The 19819-nt window shown below is 26.7% G+C and overlaps 2 protein-coding genes across 3 annotated transcripts in view; one reads left to right on the forward strand and one right to left on the reverse strand.

The window, feature by feature from the left end:
• Window positions 1-12866, forward strand: part of LOC119677371 (E3 ubiquitin-protein ligase Smurf1) — a 30081-nt gene extending 17215 nt beyond the window's left edge. The window contains exons 3-10 of one of the 2 annotated variants that reach the window (XM_038088683.1): window positions 9104-9340; window positions 9436-10310; window positions 10373-11144; window positions 11205-11675; window positions 11751-11940; window positions 11998-12197; window positions 12279-12442; window positions 12514-12866. In XM_038088683.1, coding sequence (XP_037944611.1) covers window positions 9104-9340; window positions 9436-10310; window positions 10373-11144; window positions 11205-11675; window positions 11751-11940; window positions 11998-12197; window positions 12279-12442; window positions 12514-12798 — 3194 coding nt within the window. In that variant the 3' untranslated portion in view covers window positions 12799-12866. Of the gene's footprint in view, window positions 1-9103; window positions 9341-9435; window positions 10311-10372; window positions 11676-11750; window positions 11941-11997; window positions 12198-12278; window positions 12443-12513 lie in introns of both variants that reach the window. The other variant, XM_038088682.1, reaches the window with a different exon arrangement.
• Window positions 12867-16731: 3865 nt separating this feature from the next.
• On the reverse strand, window positions 16732-19185 carry LOC119683483 (damage-control phosphatase ARMT1-like). Its single transcript, XM_038097166.1, has 7 exons — window positions 18781-19185; window positions 18614-18719; window positions 18246-18342; window positions 17801-18069; window positions 17278-17738; window positions 17064-17203; window positions 16732-16991 (listed from the first exon to the last, which is right to left on the reverse strand). The coding sequence occupies exons 1-7, from the start codon at window positions 18861-18863 to the stop codon at window positions 16822-16824; spliced, it is 1326 nt and encodes a 441-aa protein (XP_037953094.1). The 5' UTR covers window positions 18864-19185; the 3' UTR covers window positions 16732-16821.
• Window positions 19186-19819: the final 634 nt, after the last annotated feature.

Here is a 19819-nt window from a genome sequence, read left to right on the forward strand (position 1 = left end):
ATTAAAAAAAATTTCTCATATTAACTCAATGCTCTATTTGTATCCATATTTAGTTAATAACATAAGTATTATTTTATAATCAATTTTTTTTATAAGGAGTGTTTAAACGTTCTTAATATTGCTTATAAAACAAACACTTTAAAATTGTTCAACCATAGAAACCTCTATTTCATATAAAATTGCTTGAAAAATGGAAGAATATGTCGGAAGCTCTTTCCATAAGATCGTTCTCAAAAACATTCGATTTTAAAATGTAAATAAGTATTGCAATTTGTTTAAAATCTGTAATTTAATGTTTAAAAACTTATAATAAACAATTACCCTCTTCCATAAGGTAATTTAAAAATTATGAGTCACGAATATTTATGATGCGGACCACCTTCTTTTATATTGCATTCAAGGTGGGGTGCTTATGCATACTATAAGTAGCATTTTATTTTAATTTTAACTTCGAACCGATATTATAACTCAAGCTATTATTTGTAAGTTAAGGTAGAAATGATACATGCATTTATGCATATAATTTATTACAAAGCCAGCCGTTGGATCATTATTGTAATAAAACTTTATATTGCATTAAATTAAAAAAAAAATAATTTGTTTGTGGTTTTGTAATCAGTATTGATGAGGTTATTAACATTAAACCATTAATAAAAAATATAAACTTGTATAATAATAAAGTGAATTTCTAAAGGGAAATTATGTTTTTCTGTGTTTCTGCTTCATTGAAACGTACAAGTAAATTACGTACTAATAATTATCGCTAAACATATTCCTATGTATTACTTATAGTTTATTTTTAGTTTGTTATAGTTCATAATATCGCATGATAAAGCAATGTTATTTCTAAAAGTATATACCATATTATATTTTTGTTATATATATATATTAGGTTCCTAGAATGTAGTACAATAAATTATACTTTGGTGATAATGAGTTATTAATTCAAACCAATTAGTTATATTTTAATGCAAATCAACCGATCGCATCCCTTACGGGTAAAATTGCTGCATTTTCAGTAAATCTAACATGTGTACGGTTTCATTTGGATGATTTTAATTCTCAGATCAAAACCTTTATGCGTTAAAATCAAGAAGGTTGTTTACGAGCTGTCTTTGCAAGATACTCGGGTATAAGATCGCATGCATCTGGACATAATCGTTGATGTTATGTGGCGATTTAAAATCAGATTTGTGATTTTGGCACTATATTTTTGAGCTCATGTTCAGAATATGTTGAAGTACTAAGACCTATAAATGTGCTTAATGAAATCTACAATCTTTTAACTAAGTTTGATTATAAATTGCAGAATAAAAAATATATTCGCTGTTCTATCAGTCAAATTTATTTAGAATCTAGCTTGATATTTAGAAAAAAAGTATTCTATATTTTAACGTAAGTTAGAAACTTTTGAAATGCTTGATTTAATAATATATCATTTTAACTATGTGATAACGATCTTTCAATCGATATTTGATGAGAAATTCTAGAATTAAAAAAAAAAACCAGAATCTAATGAAGGATAGCTAGCTCTGTCCGTTTCACTGTTGTAAACAATATTCGCTAGTGCCATTGCTCAGACTTATTTATAACCCAACTTATACTTCTGGGTACTTCGTTTCAAATCTCAAGTTTAGAAATTTTTCAAAGCAAGTATTAGCTTTATTAATGTTTAATTTTTATTATAAGACAATTCATTTTTTATTTGATTAAAAAAATTTGTTATTACTCATTATTACTTTATTTGAAAGTACACTTTAATAACTCTTATATTTTTTTATTTCATAATATATTTATGTTTATTACTCTAGTTCTCCAGATCTTTTTGAAGAATTGTTAAATTAAAAAGGTTTTTAAGATTAATGTGGCACTGCTGCGTTCTTTTCACTTTACCTATAGTACCTATTTAGCTTATAGCAAAAAAAAAAAATTTAACTTATTTTTGTTATATATATTTATATTAAATTGGATTTTATTAACAAGAAACTATTACTGATATAACTTTATATTATTGCACTGCTTCATTATTAAACACTTTATAATAAATAATAATAATAATAAATAAATAAATTTTCTTTTTATTTTTTTAATTTTGATCTTTATTGATTAAATAGTTTTAAATATATAAATAATTTATATATCACATAATTTCAATTGAATTAAATTTAATATTTTAATTTAGTATCTCGCATGTGGATTGAATGGTGGTGTTGTAGGAATTGGAATACGAGGCTGTTGTGGTCGTTGTATATATCCGCGATCTACCCAAGGATCTGCATGCGCCACTTGTGACATCAATGCTATTATGGCCACCACAACAATTAATAACAAATTTTTTCCGAACATTTTTTAAATTGATAATTGTCTTCTTTATTGATTAATGCTTGTTTATAGAAAAGAAACTGATTCTTTTAAAATAACTTCTCCGTATTTAAATGATTCTGTTTTCTGTATATAACGCAGCAATTAAAAGTACCTTAAGAAAATTATCTCTTATAAAGAAAAAATGTACCCGAAAAGATTACATTAAAATATGTTTAAACAAATTAAACAAATTAAACAAAACAGATAAAGGCTGTCAAGAGGGTATTCCCTGATTATCGCTTGTACATCCCAAATTAAAAAAAAAATTATAATAAAAATTAATTTTATTTGTTTTTAATAAAAAATTTTTTTTGAAAGAAATAAATTTTAGTGTATAAAAAAACCACTTTCAAACTAAATGTACTTTACTGAATATCTATTAAAAATACTATTTTTAATAATGTAAGGAAAAAAAATGTAATTAGAGTAAAATATTTGCTCAAGTAAAACTTTATTTATTTAGTAATGTAAGGAAGATAATAATTTATTTTTAAAAAAAATTTTAATAAAATAATCCTTATATAAAGTTTATTATCGATTGATCATCTTCGTTATAAAAACCATTGGATTCGTTGGATTCAGGCTATTTCAGTAAATCACAATTTCCTTTCAAATAATGCGAAATTAATATACTTAATTTTTTGGCATTTACTGAAGGAGCTTAATTCGTAAAAAAAAATTTATATTAGTAGATACAATTATAATACTTATAGAGTTAAAGCGACGGCACCAAATGTTATGACTATATTACTTATTTTTTTTTTACAAATATATTTTAGAATTGTCCAAAGAAACACTTTGTGGAATTTTAGTGCAAATTATTATTCTATCTCCATTTTATAAATATATATTTTATTATTTTATTGTCTCCAATAAAGATATTTTTTTTTGTAAAAACAAAAAAATTAACAATAACGCACAAATTATTATTGTTCCTTTAAACTTAATATTAATATTTCACATATTTCATATTTTTTTTTAAAAATAAATTTTGGTTTATTAACACAATTGTATTTTAAAAAAAAATTGCAAAATATGTTTCTATTATTTTGTTGCGTAATTATTTATTATGTGAAGATAATATTTTCGAATAGTACAGTTTTTAGTAAAATCAATGTCTTTAAAAAAGCATAATACATAATTATATAGTAAAACACATATTAATATTATTATATTATTTAAAAAACATTCGTTTTACGACTTATAGTTATTATTCTCTCTTCAATCGATTTATTAAAAACAAACTTTTCCAAATTTTGAGCCTCATAATAAAATATAATAAGCTATACATTTTTATAAGTCCCATTATGTTGAAGTTTATTCTTCCAGTTTAATTTGTTTTTTTGGCGCAAGCATTCACTCCATTTGTTTGCTTGCTATTCACAACTTCATGCATATATGTATATAATACAGAGTTGAACGTAATAAAATATATTACTTTTGTATTAATAAATGTTTGGAAAGTATAAAATGATATGAATGCAGCATCCATAATATCGTAGAACTTTAGTGTTCCCATATAAAAATTTAAATTTATTACTTATAGTACACTATCTTATACCATTCCTTTGTTAAATCCAGTAGTTTTTGGAAGTCAGCTTTGTGAACATTTCTTTTTGTAATAAGGAAAAACTAAAGTGCTTAGATCTTCTTTTGATCAGGGACACATAATCTGTTACTCAATATGCATGACTTTTTAATACCAGTTCATAGATATTTTTAAACAAATCTGGTTTTATCATAATCTCAATATGGTTTTAAATACAATTAATTAATTCTTAATTCTTTAATTCTTAAATGATTCTTTCTAAGTTTGGTTAATCATTTGCAGCATTTACTAAAACAATACAGAATAAGAATGTGAAAGCAGAATCTATACCCAGCCAAAAACGTTAAATAGACAAAGTGATTATCTCTTGGTAAACAATATTTTTATAAGTAAAAAATGTTTCCTCAAAGTTGAAATATATAGATTATATTATACGTATCATTTGATGTCTTTGAGATTCTTTCTAATAGCTCAGAATAATAAGTTTTTGATACTTTTAAAACTAAGACAGCTGTTGCAACACATAAGAAAAAATATAGATACTACATTTGTACCCAAGATACAATGTATCAAAATTATTCATTAAAAGTAAAGTATTCATTAAAAGCAGCAAAAAGGTATTCTAGTGCATTACAATTTATATTGTAGATTGTTTTATTTTAATATAAGCAGATCATTGTAGGGAAGGTATTCTCTTATTATCAGCAATGCGGACGACATTCTGATGTTTGATAGTCGGATAATCGGAGAAACCTGATTTATGTTACTATACTATACAATGGCAACATTGAATGAGCTATATACCGTGAGCTTAGAAAACCAAAGATATTTGGAGACATGCGCGGGTTGATTATCGTACTCGTAATATTATCAGGTATTAGAATACCAACTATTACCCTTAAAAAATTATTAACACAATTCAACTATCGGATAGTTCAATTTTAAAATTTCATTAAGTTAATAGTTAAACTATCTAAAATTTATTTAAAGTATTGATTATAGTTTCCCATTCACTTATTATAACATATTAATATAACAAATTTTTTGAAATGTGTTCAAACTGTTCATTTTGGGTTTATTATAATAATTATAATATTAAATAAAATATATGCTTATAAATTAGTTTTTCTTTTTATATTATATTATTTTAATTATCATTTCGGCCTTTTTTATAATTATAAAGAATTAAAAAAAGTGACCTAACAACTACTTCAAAATAAATGTATAATTTTTTTAAACGATTTTGTACATTTTTATTTTAAATTTAAGATCTATAATTTTTATATATACTTATTTGATAAATGTGAAAAAAAAATTTGAATATTTTTTTTGTATTTTGTTTATTAACATAAAATGATTTTAAATAAATAAATTTAAATATTTTCCACATTCTGTTTATATCCTCAGTACTTAATCCTTTAAACCTCGAATTTTAAAACCTTGCATGTGGATTAAATGGTGGTGTTGTTGGAATTGGAAAACGAGGCTGCTGTGGGCGTTGAATACGTCCACGGTCCACCCAAGGATCTGCATGTGCCACTTGTGATATCAAAGCTATAACAGCCAACACAACAATTAATACCAAATTTTTCACGAACATTTTTTAAAATTGATAATTTTTAAATTAATCGCTTGCTTGTTAAAATGAAACTGACTTCTTGTATAAATTTTGAACGTATTTAAACAATCTCATTTCTGCGAAAATACCTCCACAATTAAAGATTATCTGTCAATAAATAAAAGCAAAAATTCACCGTAACTGATAAGGACCGTTTCTAGGGTAATTCATTAATATCTGCGGTACATCACCAAATGACATATACATAAAATGAAATAAAAACAGACATATATATAACGTATATATAGGTATATATATAAAAATATATTTATAATAAATATATATAATATATATAAACTAATATATAACTATAATATATATATATATAAACGTATATATATATTATACGTCTGTTTTTGTTTTATTTTATGTATATGTCATTTGGGATGTACCGCAGATATTAGTGAATTACCTTAGAAACGGTCCTTATCAGTTACGGTGAATTTTTGTGTATATATAAATATATATTTTTATAATTAAAATATATTTTTATTAATTACTCTTATTCTGAACTAAATCTTTTATATTGTTTTTTTTTCGTTTATTTATTAAAATACTTTGAGTAATAATAATAAAATTATATTAAAACTATCAAAATATTTTTAATAATAATAGTTTAATAACAACTGGGATAAAATAATGATCAAAACTTCGGAAAGTGGATTCGACATAGGTGAAATTTCAGATTAAGAAATTCCAAAACACTAAAAAAATACTCTGACACACGTCCCTCACAAGCAAAAGTTGCTAATCCTGGAGAATCAAGGCAATAAATGTAGTAGTCATCTACTCGGGCGTGATTTTCAATTTCGAATTAATATGTTTTGAGTTCTTGATATTGTTGTTCTTGAATTTTCAGTAACTAATTCATTAGTAACAAAATTATTATATTCTACTAAATTTAGGAAAGAAAACATTAATATTTTTTCAGAACCAAAGTTGCAAGTACATATAAAATATATGACTTTTGCTAGGTATGTTTTTTCTACGTATTTTGTGCGTTCTTTAGGGCAATAACTAACTATAGGTTCTAGTTAACTGATTATTAAAACATTTCATTCAATAGTAAGGATCCAATATTCAATATTCATACAATACTAAAATAATAATACTAAATACTAATAATACTAAAAGTGATCATGTCAGAAAAATCCCCCGCTTCTAAAAAATGCAAGATAAACTTTTCAAAAAGGTCAAATAAAATTAAATTACTAAATGAAATGTAAATAAAGTCCCATTATTGAAAAAAGACAAATTTAAGCTTTTCTTATAAATATAAAAGGCTGCATTTTATACAGTTATTACAGTTTAGATTTTCAAGCTACTGAATATGTTCTTCAAGGGGCTTTTAATTTTTTTCTTTGGGTTATTGGCGTTCGCTGCACCAATGGTAAAGGCTACTCTTAGTCATCAGAGTCGCGGTGGAATTGGAGGTCGAGGAACTATCATCCCACCACCGTCACCATATAATCCAAATCCTCGAGCTCGACCATATTAAAACGATATATTAATATTTGCTGAAAAATAAAATTTAATAAAGAACATAAAGAAAATAAAAAAAAATATGACTTAATAATGTATTTAATTTAATCATGAAAGATTTAGAACTATTTATATTTGTTTGTAATTTCTTTTAATTTGTTAAAATGATGTTATTTGTTTTTTTGTTTTTACCAATGTAGTTGTTGTAATCCGCGGAGATTTGCTGGTATAGTTCATATTGGAAGTGATGACTGTGGTCATTATGAAGTGTGAAGTGGTTGCGATAGATAAGTGGTTCCGGGATGTGTACTCGGCCGCTCCTGAAATCTTTCTTAATAATTTGTTATTATTATTATTATTGTTATTATAGTCCAATGTAGTTCCCACGGTCTTATCAGGCAGAAGTTTATCCTAGTCCTTTATTTAGGAAAAATGCCAACGAAAACTGTGGTTTGAAATTAAATTTTATAAGAATAAAAGATTGTAGAATGGATGGGAGAAGCTGGTTATAGAGAGTCTGAGTCTAATCATTGTCAATGTTGTAGAAATTTGTCACTTCGTTGGTATGGAGCTATAGAGTGAATAAGCTCAGAATTGTATGTACTATGGGATACATAATTAAACTTAAACAGTTTTACTCTGTTATGGTTTAAGGTCTTCTGTTTTGTTTTTTTTTATCTAGAAGATGCTGTTTAAAATCAGTTTGCTAACTATATCAATTGATTTGGATAGATTGCGTTTCAATTGGTACAATTTTTATTCGGTTCTAAAATTTTTGTTATGATATCCACATCACAACTTGATTTAAGCTAACAATTTATATAACCAGAATAAACGAATTGATTATCTTAACATTTGTTTAAAATCAAGTTTAAATCAGATTTAAATGAACGCCTAGTATTTCTATGACGATTATCCTCATCGATCGTGATGTTATCATTTGTTATCATTGTACTACTCAAGTTTTCAAACTGCTTTTCTTACTTTATTTTTCTATGACTAAGAAATCGTTTTTTTAGTATATAAAAGGCTATATATATATATAGCCTTAGCGTATAAATCAGTTTCCTTGAATATTCTGTTTGGAGCGCGTAAGAGTAAAGAACAGATTTTATTAAGGGATTTCTACTTTAAAAATCATATAAATTGTGAAGTTTTGTGTTCAGATTAATGTGTATAATTATATTTAATACGATGTGAACATCTATAAAATTTGAATAAAACTAAAAATAGCTATAGTTTATTCACTCAACTAAAATTGTGTTATATAGCTTGAATTGAAGATAATAGATCTACTTCTATTCTAAAATAACATCTAAATAAGTTTAAACCTAAACACATTTTCAGTTCTATTTATTATTTTTTTTTTTTTTTTTTTTATATATTAAATTTAGATTTTATAAATTATTTCCTTTAAACGGGACATCACTCACGTGTCAATGACTTTCTGAAAAATATTCACAGTTCTATCATATTCTGTATAACCTCAAACGCAAAAAACAGTCTGTGTTTTACATTCCATTATAATTTTTCATGTTGTATAAATAAAATAAAAAATGAAATTTTACTTTTAAATATATTATTCATTTATTGCATTTTAATTTAAATAAATTTAAAAACGAAATGGTGTTGGCCTCGGAAAGGATGGCGGGAATGGTGAAAACGGATCCTGTGGTCTCGGATACGATGGCGGAAATGGATCTTGTGGTATCGGAAATGTTGGAGTTGGTCGATATGGTCCAATGTCAGGAAACCTTTGCCCGTATGTTGGTTTTGATAAAACTGCAATAATTGCAAAAAACGCCAACAAAAATAATTTGATTTGCATTTTAAAGCTGATTCAATAAGTAATAAATGAAGACTGACAGTAAAAGATTTCCAGTTGTGTTTTTATAGCAGATTATTACTTAATAACAGTTAGGGACTTTTTTCTTCTTATCAATTAATTTTTTTGTTCTCATTGAGTTCATCATGTAAATTTTTATTCTGGGGAAATAATTTCCCCTATACAAAAATTAATTTTATATTATAAAATATTTTATTTAAAAAATATATTTATATACATTTTTTTTGTTTATATTATTTTTTAGGCCTTCCTGATCCGTTTGCTAAAGTGCAAGTTGATGGTACAGCCCAAGTTTACTCTACGGACATAAGTAAATCTTCACTAGATCCAAAATGGAACGCACACTACGACCTTTTTTTAAGTCGTGGAGATGCAATAACGATAACTGTTTGGAATCAAAGAAAAATACACAAAGGTAGTGGATTTCTAGGCTGTGTGAGAATTCCAGCACCAACTATACAAAGTTTAAAAGGAGCAGGCTGTAAGTATAATATTATTTCCTTAAAAAAATATTTATACTGCATATAGTATTAATTAAAGTAATAAATATAATTTAAATAAAAAATTTTTTTTTAGATCAACGTTTGGATTTAAGTAAATTATCACCAGATGACGATGAAATCGTACGTGGTCAAATAATAATTGCGTTGTTATCCAAAGATGGTCCTTGTGGTGGTAATCCGCTAGCAATTGTCGGTCCAAGCGGCGATGTGCGTGGACCATCAGAAGATGATTCATCTGAAGATAGCTTACCAGAGGGCTGGGAAGAGCGACGAACTAGTAATGGTCGTGTATACTACGTTAATCATGCAACTAAATCAACGCAATGGGATAGACCAAGTACGCATCAACATTATCCACGTGCCGCTACGAATGGTAGTAATCTACAGCCAGCAGGACCAACACGTTCAACAACTTGCACAAATTTGTTAAACGGTCATAGTAATAGAAGTACGCGAGATTCCGATGAACGAAGACACTCAACGGAAATATTGTCAAGTACAACGACACCCACAAATGGGACCAATATTAGTAACAGTAATGCATCCAATTTAGGTAAAGAAAATTGTAGTCCAACAAGAACTGAAAAAGAATCTACGACAACGACACCCAGCACAAAAAAGACAAATAGCCGAATTCACCAGACGTCGCCGCCATCAACAACGAATGTTACAAGTCCAAGTGCTAATAACGTAGAAAATTCTCTTACACCGCGCACAAATAATGACATTACAACTCCACAGAATACACGTTGTTTACAAATTAACGAAAATCATACAAAAACTCCGAAACACAATACACATCTACATCATTCACATGGACCAATATCACCAGTTACTAACGGACATCATATTGATGTAAATACCTCTACAACGACTACATCATCCACTTCAAGTGCTACAGCTACACCACAACGTTTACCAAATCATTTACAAAACGCTCAAAATTTGGTAAGTCTAAATAAAGATAGCTATTAAAGTTTATCAATGAAAGTGATTAAATATTTCTATAGGTTAACGGTAATCCAGGTAGTGCAAATAATCAGACTGCTCAACCGCAATCTGCTCATACGAACGGTTGGACTAACGAAAATGAACAATTATCTTTACGACATAGTCCAACTTCGGGAAATGGCAATTCTGTTAGTAGTAATAATGGTGTACAAAGTCCAAATGCGAATTCGAGCCAACATCAAACACAGACATCAGGAACACCCAGTAATAGTAATGGGCGAGAAAGAGAACGGGAAACTCGTGATAATCGTGGCCATTCAACGTCAACTTCAAATTCGTCTAATGCAGCTGGAAATCCACAACGTTCACAAAGACGTAGTTCTCGCAGCACTGATGAATCTTCGCGAAGGCGATCATCACGTGGTTCTCGTGGTGGAAACGGTTCGCATCGCTATGCTGCAATAAATGGTTCTAATCAGGGCACACGTCCGTTTATGGACTTACCACCGGGTTATGAAATGCGTACAACTCAACAAGGTCAGGTCTATTTCTATCATATACCTTCTGGTGTCTCTACATGGCATGATCCACGCATACCACGTGACTTTGATACACAAAATTTAACACTAGATGCGATTGGACCACTACCGAGTGGTTGGGAACAACGTAAAACACAATCAGGTCGTGTATATTTTGTTGACCATAACAATCGCACAACACAATTTACAGATCCGCGTCTAAATGGTAATATTTTACAAATGATACGTCGTGGTGCTATACCTGCAGGTGTTGCGCCGCCTGGAAATTCTACTGGTGGTTCAGTTACAACAGGTAATGGTACAATTATACAACATTTATCACCAGCACAATCACATCCCTTATCTGGTACAGCTGCAAGTAATAGTCTTGGAAATGCAAATACGCCAAGTCATACACATCAACCAGTACCGCATGTACACCAACATACACCAATTGCTAGCCAACATAGTGCGGTGCCTGATTTACCACAAGGTTTGCTTGAAGGCGCCGATCTACTACCTAAATATAGGCGTGATCTAGTGGGCAAATTGCGCGCACTACGTACCGAACTGCAGGCAATGCAACCACAGTCGGGTCATTGTCGTTTAGAAGTGTCGCGTAGCGAAATCTTTGAGGAGAGCTACAGACTGATTATGAAAATGCGTGCAAAAGATATGCGTAAACGTCTTATGGTTAAGTTTAAGGGGGAGGAGGGACTTGATTATGGCGGTGTTGCACGTGAATGGTTGCACTTATTGTCACGTGAAATGCTTAATCCTCAGTATGGATTATTTCAATATAGTCGTGATGATCATTATACTTTGCAAATTAATCCAGATTCTGGTGAGTATTTTTATTATTGATTATTAAGATTAAAATTTTTACAAGTTTGAAATAAATTGTTGTCAATTTGTTTAGGTGTTAATCCTGAGCATCTGTCGTATTTTCATTTTGTTGGGCGTATATTGGGTATAGCAGTTTTTCATGGTCATTGCTTAGATGGTGGATTCACTACGCCATTTTACAAGCAATTACTTAATAAACCTATAACCTTGGGTGATATTGAAGGTGTAGATCCAGAATTACATCGCAGCTTGACTTGGATGCTGTTAGTATATAGATGTAATTATTTTTTAAATAAAATAAATAATCATATATTTTTTAGTGAAAATAACATAAACGGCATTATTGATTCCACGTTTAGTGTAGAAAATAATAGCTTTGGTGCTCTTGTAGTACACGAACTGAAACCTTCAGGTGCCTCTATACCGGTGACCGAAGAGAACAAAAGAGAATATGTAAAACTATACGTAAACTACAGATTTATGCGTGGTATTGAGCAACAATTTTTAGCGTTACAGAAAGGTTAGTATTACATTAAATTAATAATTAAAAAAATTTTTTATATTAAAATAATTATATCTTTAAATAATATCATTTTTATAGGATTTTGTGAATTGATACCAAATTATTTATTGCGGCCATTTGACGAACGCGAATTGGAATTGGTTATTGGTGGTATATCAAGTATTGATGTAAATGATTGGCGTAATAATACGAGACTAAAACATTGTACACCTGACACACTGCAAGTGATATGGTTCTGGCAGGTAAAATATTTAAATAAATATATGTTTGTATGTTTGTATGAAATAATTTTAATTGTTATTCCTCTAAAAAGGTTGTCGAATCGTATTCATCCGAAATGCGTGCACGCTTGCTGCAATTTGTAACTGGCTCATCACGTGTACCATTACAAGGGTTCCGTGCTCTGCAAGGATCCACAGGTGCACTTGGCCCAAGACTGTTTACTATACATTTGACAGCAGACGTGCCCACACAAAATTTACCGAAAGCGCATACTTGCTTTAATCGTATTGATTTGCCACCTTACGAAAATTATCAACTGCTCTGTGATAAGCTGACGCAGGCGGTAGAAGAAACTTGTGGATTTGCTGTAGAATAAATAATAAAAGACAGTGTTTGTTATTATTGTAAAAAGCAATCAAACAAAATTTGTTAAAAGAAATAGATTTCTTTATTAATTAATTAGGAAAAAAATGTCGTCAGCAGATTTTAAATCAAATTTTTTTATTTTTTTTATTGCATTTGATATAAAATGCAATAGGCTGCCGATAAAGGTATATATATATATAAATATATATATGTAGATATATATATATACAATAAAGATATTTACAAAAAAATCAAATAGTTTATATAAATAAATTGAAATTATACATATTAATCAATTATTCTTTTTTAATTATTATAAAATTTAACCACATATAGTTTATATTAGAATTATTGAAATTTATGTAAAATTTTTTTCGTATTGTTTTGCAATGTTTGCAATTAATTTTTGTTTTATGTAATCATATATATATTTATTTATGTATATGTTTATATGTATATAACTAAGTTTTTATATTATTTTATAAATGTATTTATAACTACCAAGTAAATATTGTTTCATTTATTTAGAACTTTATATATTTTATAAATTCTTGATTTATGTTATTAATTTTTGAAAGTAAGCCACTTATCATAACCTTAAGCAATTACAAATAAAATTTTTCTATTTATAAAAAAATCACATATGCATATACATATTTACATATACCAAACTCAGTTTAACAGACGCATAAATGCATTATTGGTCTAAATATTAAAAAAAAAGGAAATAAAATACATATGAAATTAAAATAATACACACACAATTTTATTTATTGTCTATTTATTGTAAAAGGTTTAGTTTTTTTGTTGTTGTTTTTGTTTTTATTTCATTATATTTTTCAGTTATATCATTTAAAAATTCTGTTATACTTTTCTTTTTCTTACAATTCTACAAATATATTTTTTGTATATTTATTTACATATTAATAATGAGTGTATTTAATAAATATATATGAAATACAGATTTACAATAACATTAATTTCTTTTTTTACTTGTTAGTTGTTTTTTTTATTTGCTTAGTCAATCTTCTATTCATTTTTAATTTGAAATACCAATTAACAATACGCGAATAGTTACGTAAAATATTTTAAAATATTAATTAAAATTAATAATAAATAATTTGATAGTGTACAAATTCAAACTTTTTTTAGGTTCTAATGAAGCGCATATATAAGTGGCTAAGTGAATATATTTTTATATGTATTTTTTAGTTTTATTTTTTTAATTTTTTTTAATTTAATTTTTCTAGTTCATTTATTTATGCATATTTTTGTTACTTTGTTGCTTCGTTTTGATTTACTACTGGGATGTATTAAGTCTACAATTATTCTAACATAAATTATAAATTCTTAATAATTAATAATTCTAAAGTGGAAGAAAGTAAGTTCATATTTATGTTAAAAATTGCCTTAAGCAAAAGTACCATTATCGATTTATAATAAATATATTTTTTGAAATTTAATTCTAACTTTTCATTCTAAACGTATTTAAATTATTATGTTAAAGTCATTATTTTTTAAATTAATTAAAAATATGTGTTTTTATCAAAATTAAAAAAAAACCAAGATCATGTTAACGTTTATAGCAAGTAAAAATATAGATCAAAGAAATTTAAAATCAATTGGTAATACAAATTAGAGTGATATTAGGAAAATTTTTATACATAAATAAAAATAAAGTAAAACTTTTTAGAAAATGAACTAAATTTAAATAAAAAATTTATAAATAAAATTTTATCCAGGAAAATAATTGTAGAATTTACAACATAAAAACTTTAGGCTGATAATAAATAATTTTTTTTTGAATTATGTAAATAATATTATTTTTTATTAATTGATTTTATAAAAACAATTATTAAAAATAAAAAATTTTTATAAATTAATAAGAAATTTGCATATCATTTTTATATTTTGAACTTAACATTTTTCAACATAACATTTTCTATTTAAACTATTGTAGATTTCTTGTCATATGACATTTAAATTTGAATTAAAATATTTTATTAACAACTTTGATAATTTTTTAATAATTTTTTTTTTACATTTTTAATGTGTAATATAATTTTAAGACTCTTATTAAACGTACAATTATATTGTATAGAAATTGTTTAGGAAGTTAACAAATTGTAGTATACATGCTAAGTATAAGCCTAGTACGTAAATAATATAATAAATAAGCGAAAAAATATTTGTTTATATATGAGAAAATGCAAACTTTATTATTAAACTTACTAAGTAAAAATATAAAACTGGTGTTTTTCAAAGCATGCTGATGAAAGCTGATGTAGAAATTTAAAATTAATTTTTTTTTATATAAAGAAAGTATGTTATTTTATTTTATTATATAGAGTTATTTTTTATTAATTATATGGAGTAAAATCAAATTTTTTGCTTAATATGCAGAAAATATACATTTGAATATATATAAGGAAGTATATATTTGTGTGCGGTATGTATATTCAACTGACGGAAATTCATCTTCTTTTCTTGTGTTCTTTTAATAGTAAATATCCATCTTTTATCTATCATGAAAGTATTTCAGTTATAATATAATTTTTCAAAGGAGTTAAATTGTAAAGGATGTATATTTTATAAGGATTATAAGAAGCCGTCAATAAAGTGAAACTTGGTTAATACAAGATAAAGACCGTTTGTAGCATAATGATGTCAGGGAACTTCTCAGATCAGTTTAAAAGCAATCCTTGTCGTTATTTGCTTTCTAAAAATTTTATTTATAAGTTTTTCAATAATATTACATCATTAAAGGGGTAATAAAAAACCTCTCGGAAACATTATGACGTCTTTAAAAGACTGACTAAAAAGTGCTCGAAAATTCTTACAATTTTTGTTTCTTGAACATTTATCAAACGGTTCTTAGGTAAGTAGAATATAAAGAAATATATTAGAATACTGAAAAAATTAAGTTTGATTAATTTACATAATTTTTCATGGCTTCAACAATATATAATTTTTTAATTCTTACTAAATTTTTATTTTGAGCATTTTTCTAAAGTATGATCTAATAGGAATGAAGTAATATTAAAATAATATCAAGTCTAGAGATTTTAAAACTAAAGAAAATCCGTGACATCAACGAGATCTAAGATAATCCACACAAATATTAGAAAAAAAGTAGTTTACAGATACTATCTCCATATAAATAATACGCTATGTCATTCCTTTATCCAAGTTTACTATCTTAATATATATCATTTTGTAATTCGCACTTTTTTATGCTGTCATTTTATAATTAAGGATTTGATTACTATCAACGAATTTTTGTTAAAAGTCTTTTTGTGCTGAGGCATAGTTGTTTAAAATAATGTTAGAATAGGATCATTGTAAATTTATTTATAATATAGGAGCTTTATTTTATAAAACAGAGAATGCTTTTGTATTCTTAACTGCATATGATTTTTGTTTTAATGTTTATCTATTTACACTAAAAAATATATTTCATTTAAAATGTATATATCTCAAGTTAAATACATTTTAATTATTAAGACTTTAAACTATTTTCATAATTATTTATATTAATGATTTATAATCATTGTTAATCCTAAATGTGATATATGTACAAAATTGCTTACATTTATTTTTGGAATTTTATGTTTCTAACTTTATTTAATATTAAACTAAGATCGTTATTAAACATTCCAACAATTCCAACAGGAATATTCAGTAAGCAGCTTTTATAGTACCGCTGACAGCTTTATATTTTAGAATGAATAGCTTTCAATTAAGGATCGTTAAAAAGACGATCATATTACCCATTTTAAATTTAGACAATACAAAATAATAGCCCTTAAATAAAGTATTTTGGTAAGTAGCGCATATAATATTAAAGTTCAATAACAATTCTTTAAAATAACAAATACAAAAAAATTTAATTAAATTCAATTTAACACTTAATATAACAATTATATATAATATTAAAAATCCTAGAGTATTTCCTTGTAAGTTATCAATAACAATATGCAATATTGGCAGTTTTAAACTGCTGATTATTTTAATATCAATGATATGCCACATTTTAGTTGCAATTACAATTTGTGCCTTGAGCGAATTGTATAACGCCATAATCACCAGTGGTCATCCAGTCCGGTTTTATTTTAAATAATTCCTCCGCAACACCAGGTCGCAAACCACAAATTAAATCAGCTTTAACTGTGCGTAATGAGCAAATATTTGTGGGTTGAAAGCCTAAAGAGATATAAAAAAAATAAATATATAAGTATAAAGTTTTGGAAAAAAGCAAAAGAATCTTAAACTTACCACGTAAACATTTAACAAAACTTTCTGTTTTGTCCCAATTGTAGTCACCAATTAATTTACGATAATTTAAATCGCCCTTAAAAATTACAAGTCGAGATTCGGAAAGTTTTTTGTACAAATCTGGACGAACTTCTGACATTCTTTAAAATTTTAAGAGAAATTAATATATTAAGTAGATACAAAATCCAATTAAAAGTTATTATAATCTACATACCTATAAAATTCATATGGACTAGTCCAAAAGTGCTCAAGAGGTGATAGTTCAAATTTACCCTCTTCAACCAATTGTGTCCATTTTTTACCTAATTCACTAATAATTGGTGAATTATGTTCACTCAAATATTTAAGCGTACAATAGAAATCAGTAGGTGTTACATCGGATATAAACCAGGGTATAGATTTAACATTAAAACGCACTTTGGTTGCTAGCTGTTTATCGATTATGTATTCGCCAAGTACGAAATCGGTAAAAAGTTCATAGCCGGCATTATCACAGACGAAATCAACGGAACATTGTTGACTTTCATTTGTGTGTATACATTCACAAATTTCTGCCGTATTATCGGCAATTAAATTAGAGTCCAATGACTTGATTATTTCAACTGCATCCTCCGTCGGTTTTACTTCTTTACCAGATGTTATAGAAAGATCACAGCGATTACCCCATAAATTAAGCTATAAATAAATTTATATATGTATTTTTAATTTGTAATTGAAACTTTACAGTTATAACTTACTTTGAGAAGACGTACAAACATGTCAGCACTTTTTTCTACGTTACGCGTATATTTTGCTATTGTTTCCATGGCATCTATACTTATCTGTAGTGCATTGACCTTTTGTTTGGCAAAGTAATCATAACTCTTTAGCGCTGTGGTTGCTTCAAAAAATGAAGAAACTTTCCGATACATGTAACACTCAGCATAGAGCCAGCAAGTTTCGAAAAAGGTATTCTTGCCATCTGGCAATTTTTCAATGAAGTCGTTCCAAACATGCTTATCTGGTTCTAAGTATCAAATAAAAAATAAAAATTTTGTAAATTATTATCGCAAATTGGGATATAACAGGTCTGTTCCACGAGCTACACGTAGTAAAATTCAATTAAAATTTACTGTGTATACACAGTGTTACTCAAAGTTACTACGAGTAGCTCCTGGAACAGACCTAATATTTGTGTCAAACCATTTTCTGTGAATGGCTCCAGATTTTTGTCAGTTTGAAGTTGATATTTGAGCTTTGACAGTAGTCCAACTACGTTTTTAATTTCCTCACGAGCATTCTATTAAGAAAATGAATGATTAAAATTAAGAAGCTTTACCTATGAATATAGTATATTATTAATAGATTTTTAAAACCACAACTAGCAGGAAACGATACCGCATTTTTATATGATAAGTAAGTATATAAAAATGCAATAACATGTAAAGTCATACTTATATTTAAAGCAAAATGTAACCCAACAGAATAATAATTATAAAATAACATATTTTTTTTTAAAAATGCTAACACAATAATTCATATAAAATTAGATAAATTGGGTAGTTACTTACTTCGCCATATTCATTTGCCAGTTCATCTTTATCTTTGGCTAGATTATCAATTATACTTGTAAGCGTCACTGGCAAACGTTCGCGTAAGGTATAATAAGCGAAGCTCCTATAAGGTTAAAAGTTTATTTAGTATAATAAAAAATATAAATATTGAGAAGTTACTCAACTGTTTATAATGTCCTGATAAATCAGTATTCAGAGGCGTAGGTTCATCCACTATATTATACTTACTATCAAAATCAGTTGTCATTTTGCTAGATAAAGTATTATGTTTCCGCTTAAAGGTGACTTGTGTGTAGGTCACAAAAAAATTATGGTTACTCAATGTATAAGCAAATTTTCCAAAATGATATTGAAGCTGTACTGCTTTAAACTTTTTCCAAACTGATGCGCTTAATATAGCAGACACAAAAAAATTTGATTTAACAACAAATATATTAAAAAGTTATATTTATAACGCTACAAAAGTTTTTCTATTTAAAACCTTGACAAACTGGCAAGAGAATGAGAACAACAAATAAATGCAGCAAATAACAGCTGTTAAGCAGCTGACATAAATACACCATGCAGTTTTTAAATATCCCAATCTGGTATAAAATTTAAACAGCTGCTCGCATTTACTTATAGAGTTACCAAGGCTTTCGTGTATAATATTTGAAAGTTGTTAGTTTTTTGAAAATGCTATTAAAGATATGTGTGAGATATGACATTGTTTTATAAGTTCGAAATAATATCCTGCAAAATACAATATATTTCTTACATATGTTAATTGTCAAAAGGTAGTAGATAACAAATCATTACATTATTATTTTTGACATTTTTATAAAGCAATATTTAGATTATATATGTAAATAATTGTTAAAGGTGGTACATTAAAAATATTTTTAATAAGCTTATGCTATTAAAAATGTATAATTCGTTGTAGCATATTCATAATTTCTCATTTAGGCGGTTTATCATATATAATAATGAGGTTGATTTACTATACAAAAAGTTTTCTTATAAATGAGCTCATTAACAATATATCAGTTCATTTAAGTTGAAAAATGTCGAATGTAATCATTTAAATTAATTTTGCACAAGGGAAATTACCAAAATGTTATATATGTGTCATTTTTTTATTTAAAATGTAAACAACAACAGCTAAGCTGTAAACAAAAGTACTGAGTTAATAAATATTAAATGAAATTTTTGTTTTTATTAATT

This window comes from Teleopsis dalmanni, chromosome 2, assembly GCF_002237135.1.
Source record: "Teleopsis dalmanni isolate 2A chromosome 2, ASM223713v2, whole genome shotgun sequence".
Taxonomy (NCBI): Eukaryota; Metazoa; Arthropoda; class Insecta; order Diptera; family Diopsidae; genus Teleopsis; species Teleopsis dalmanni.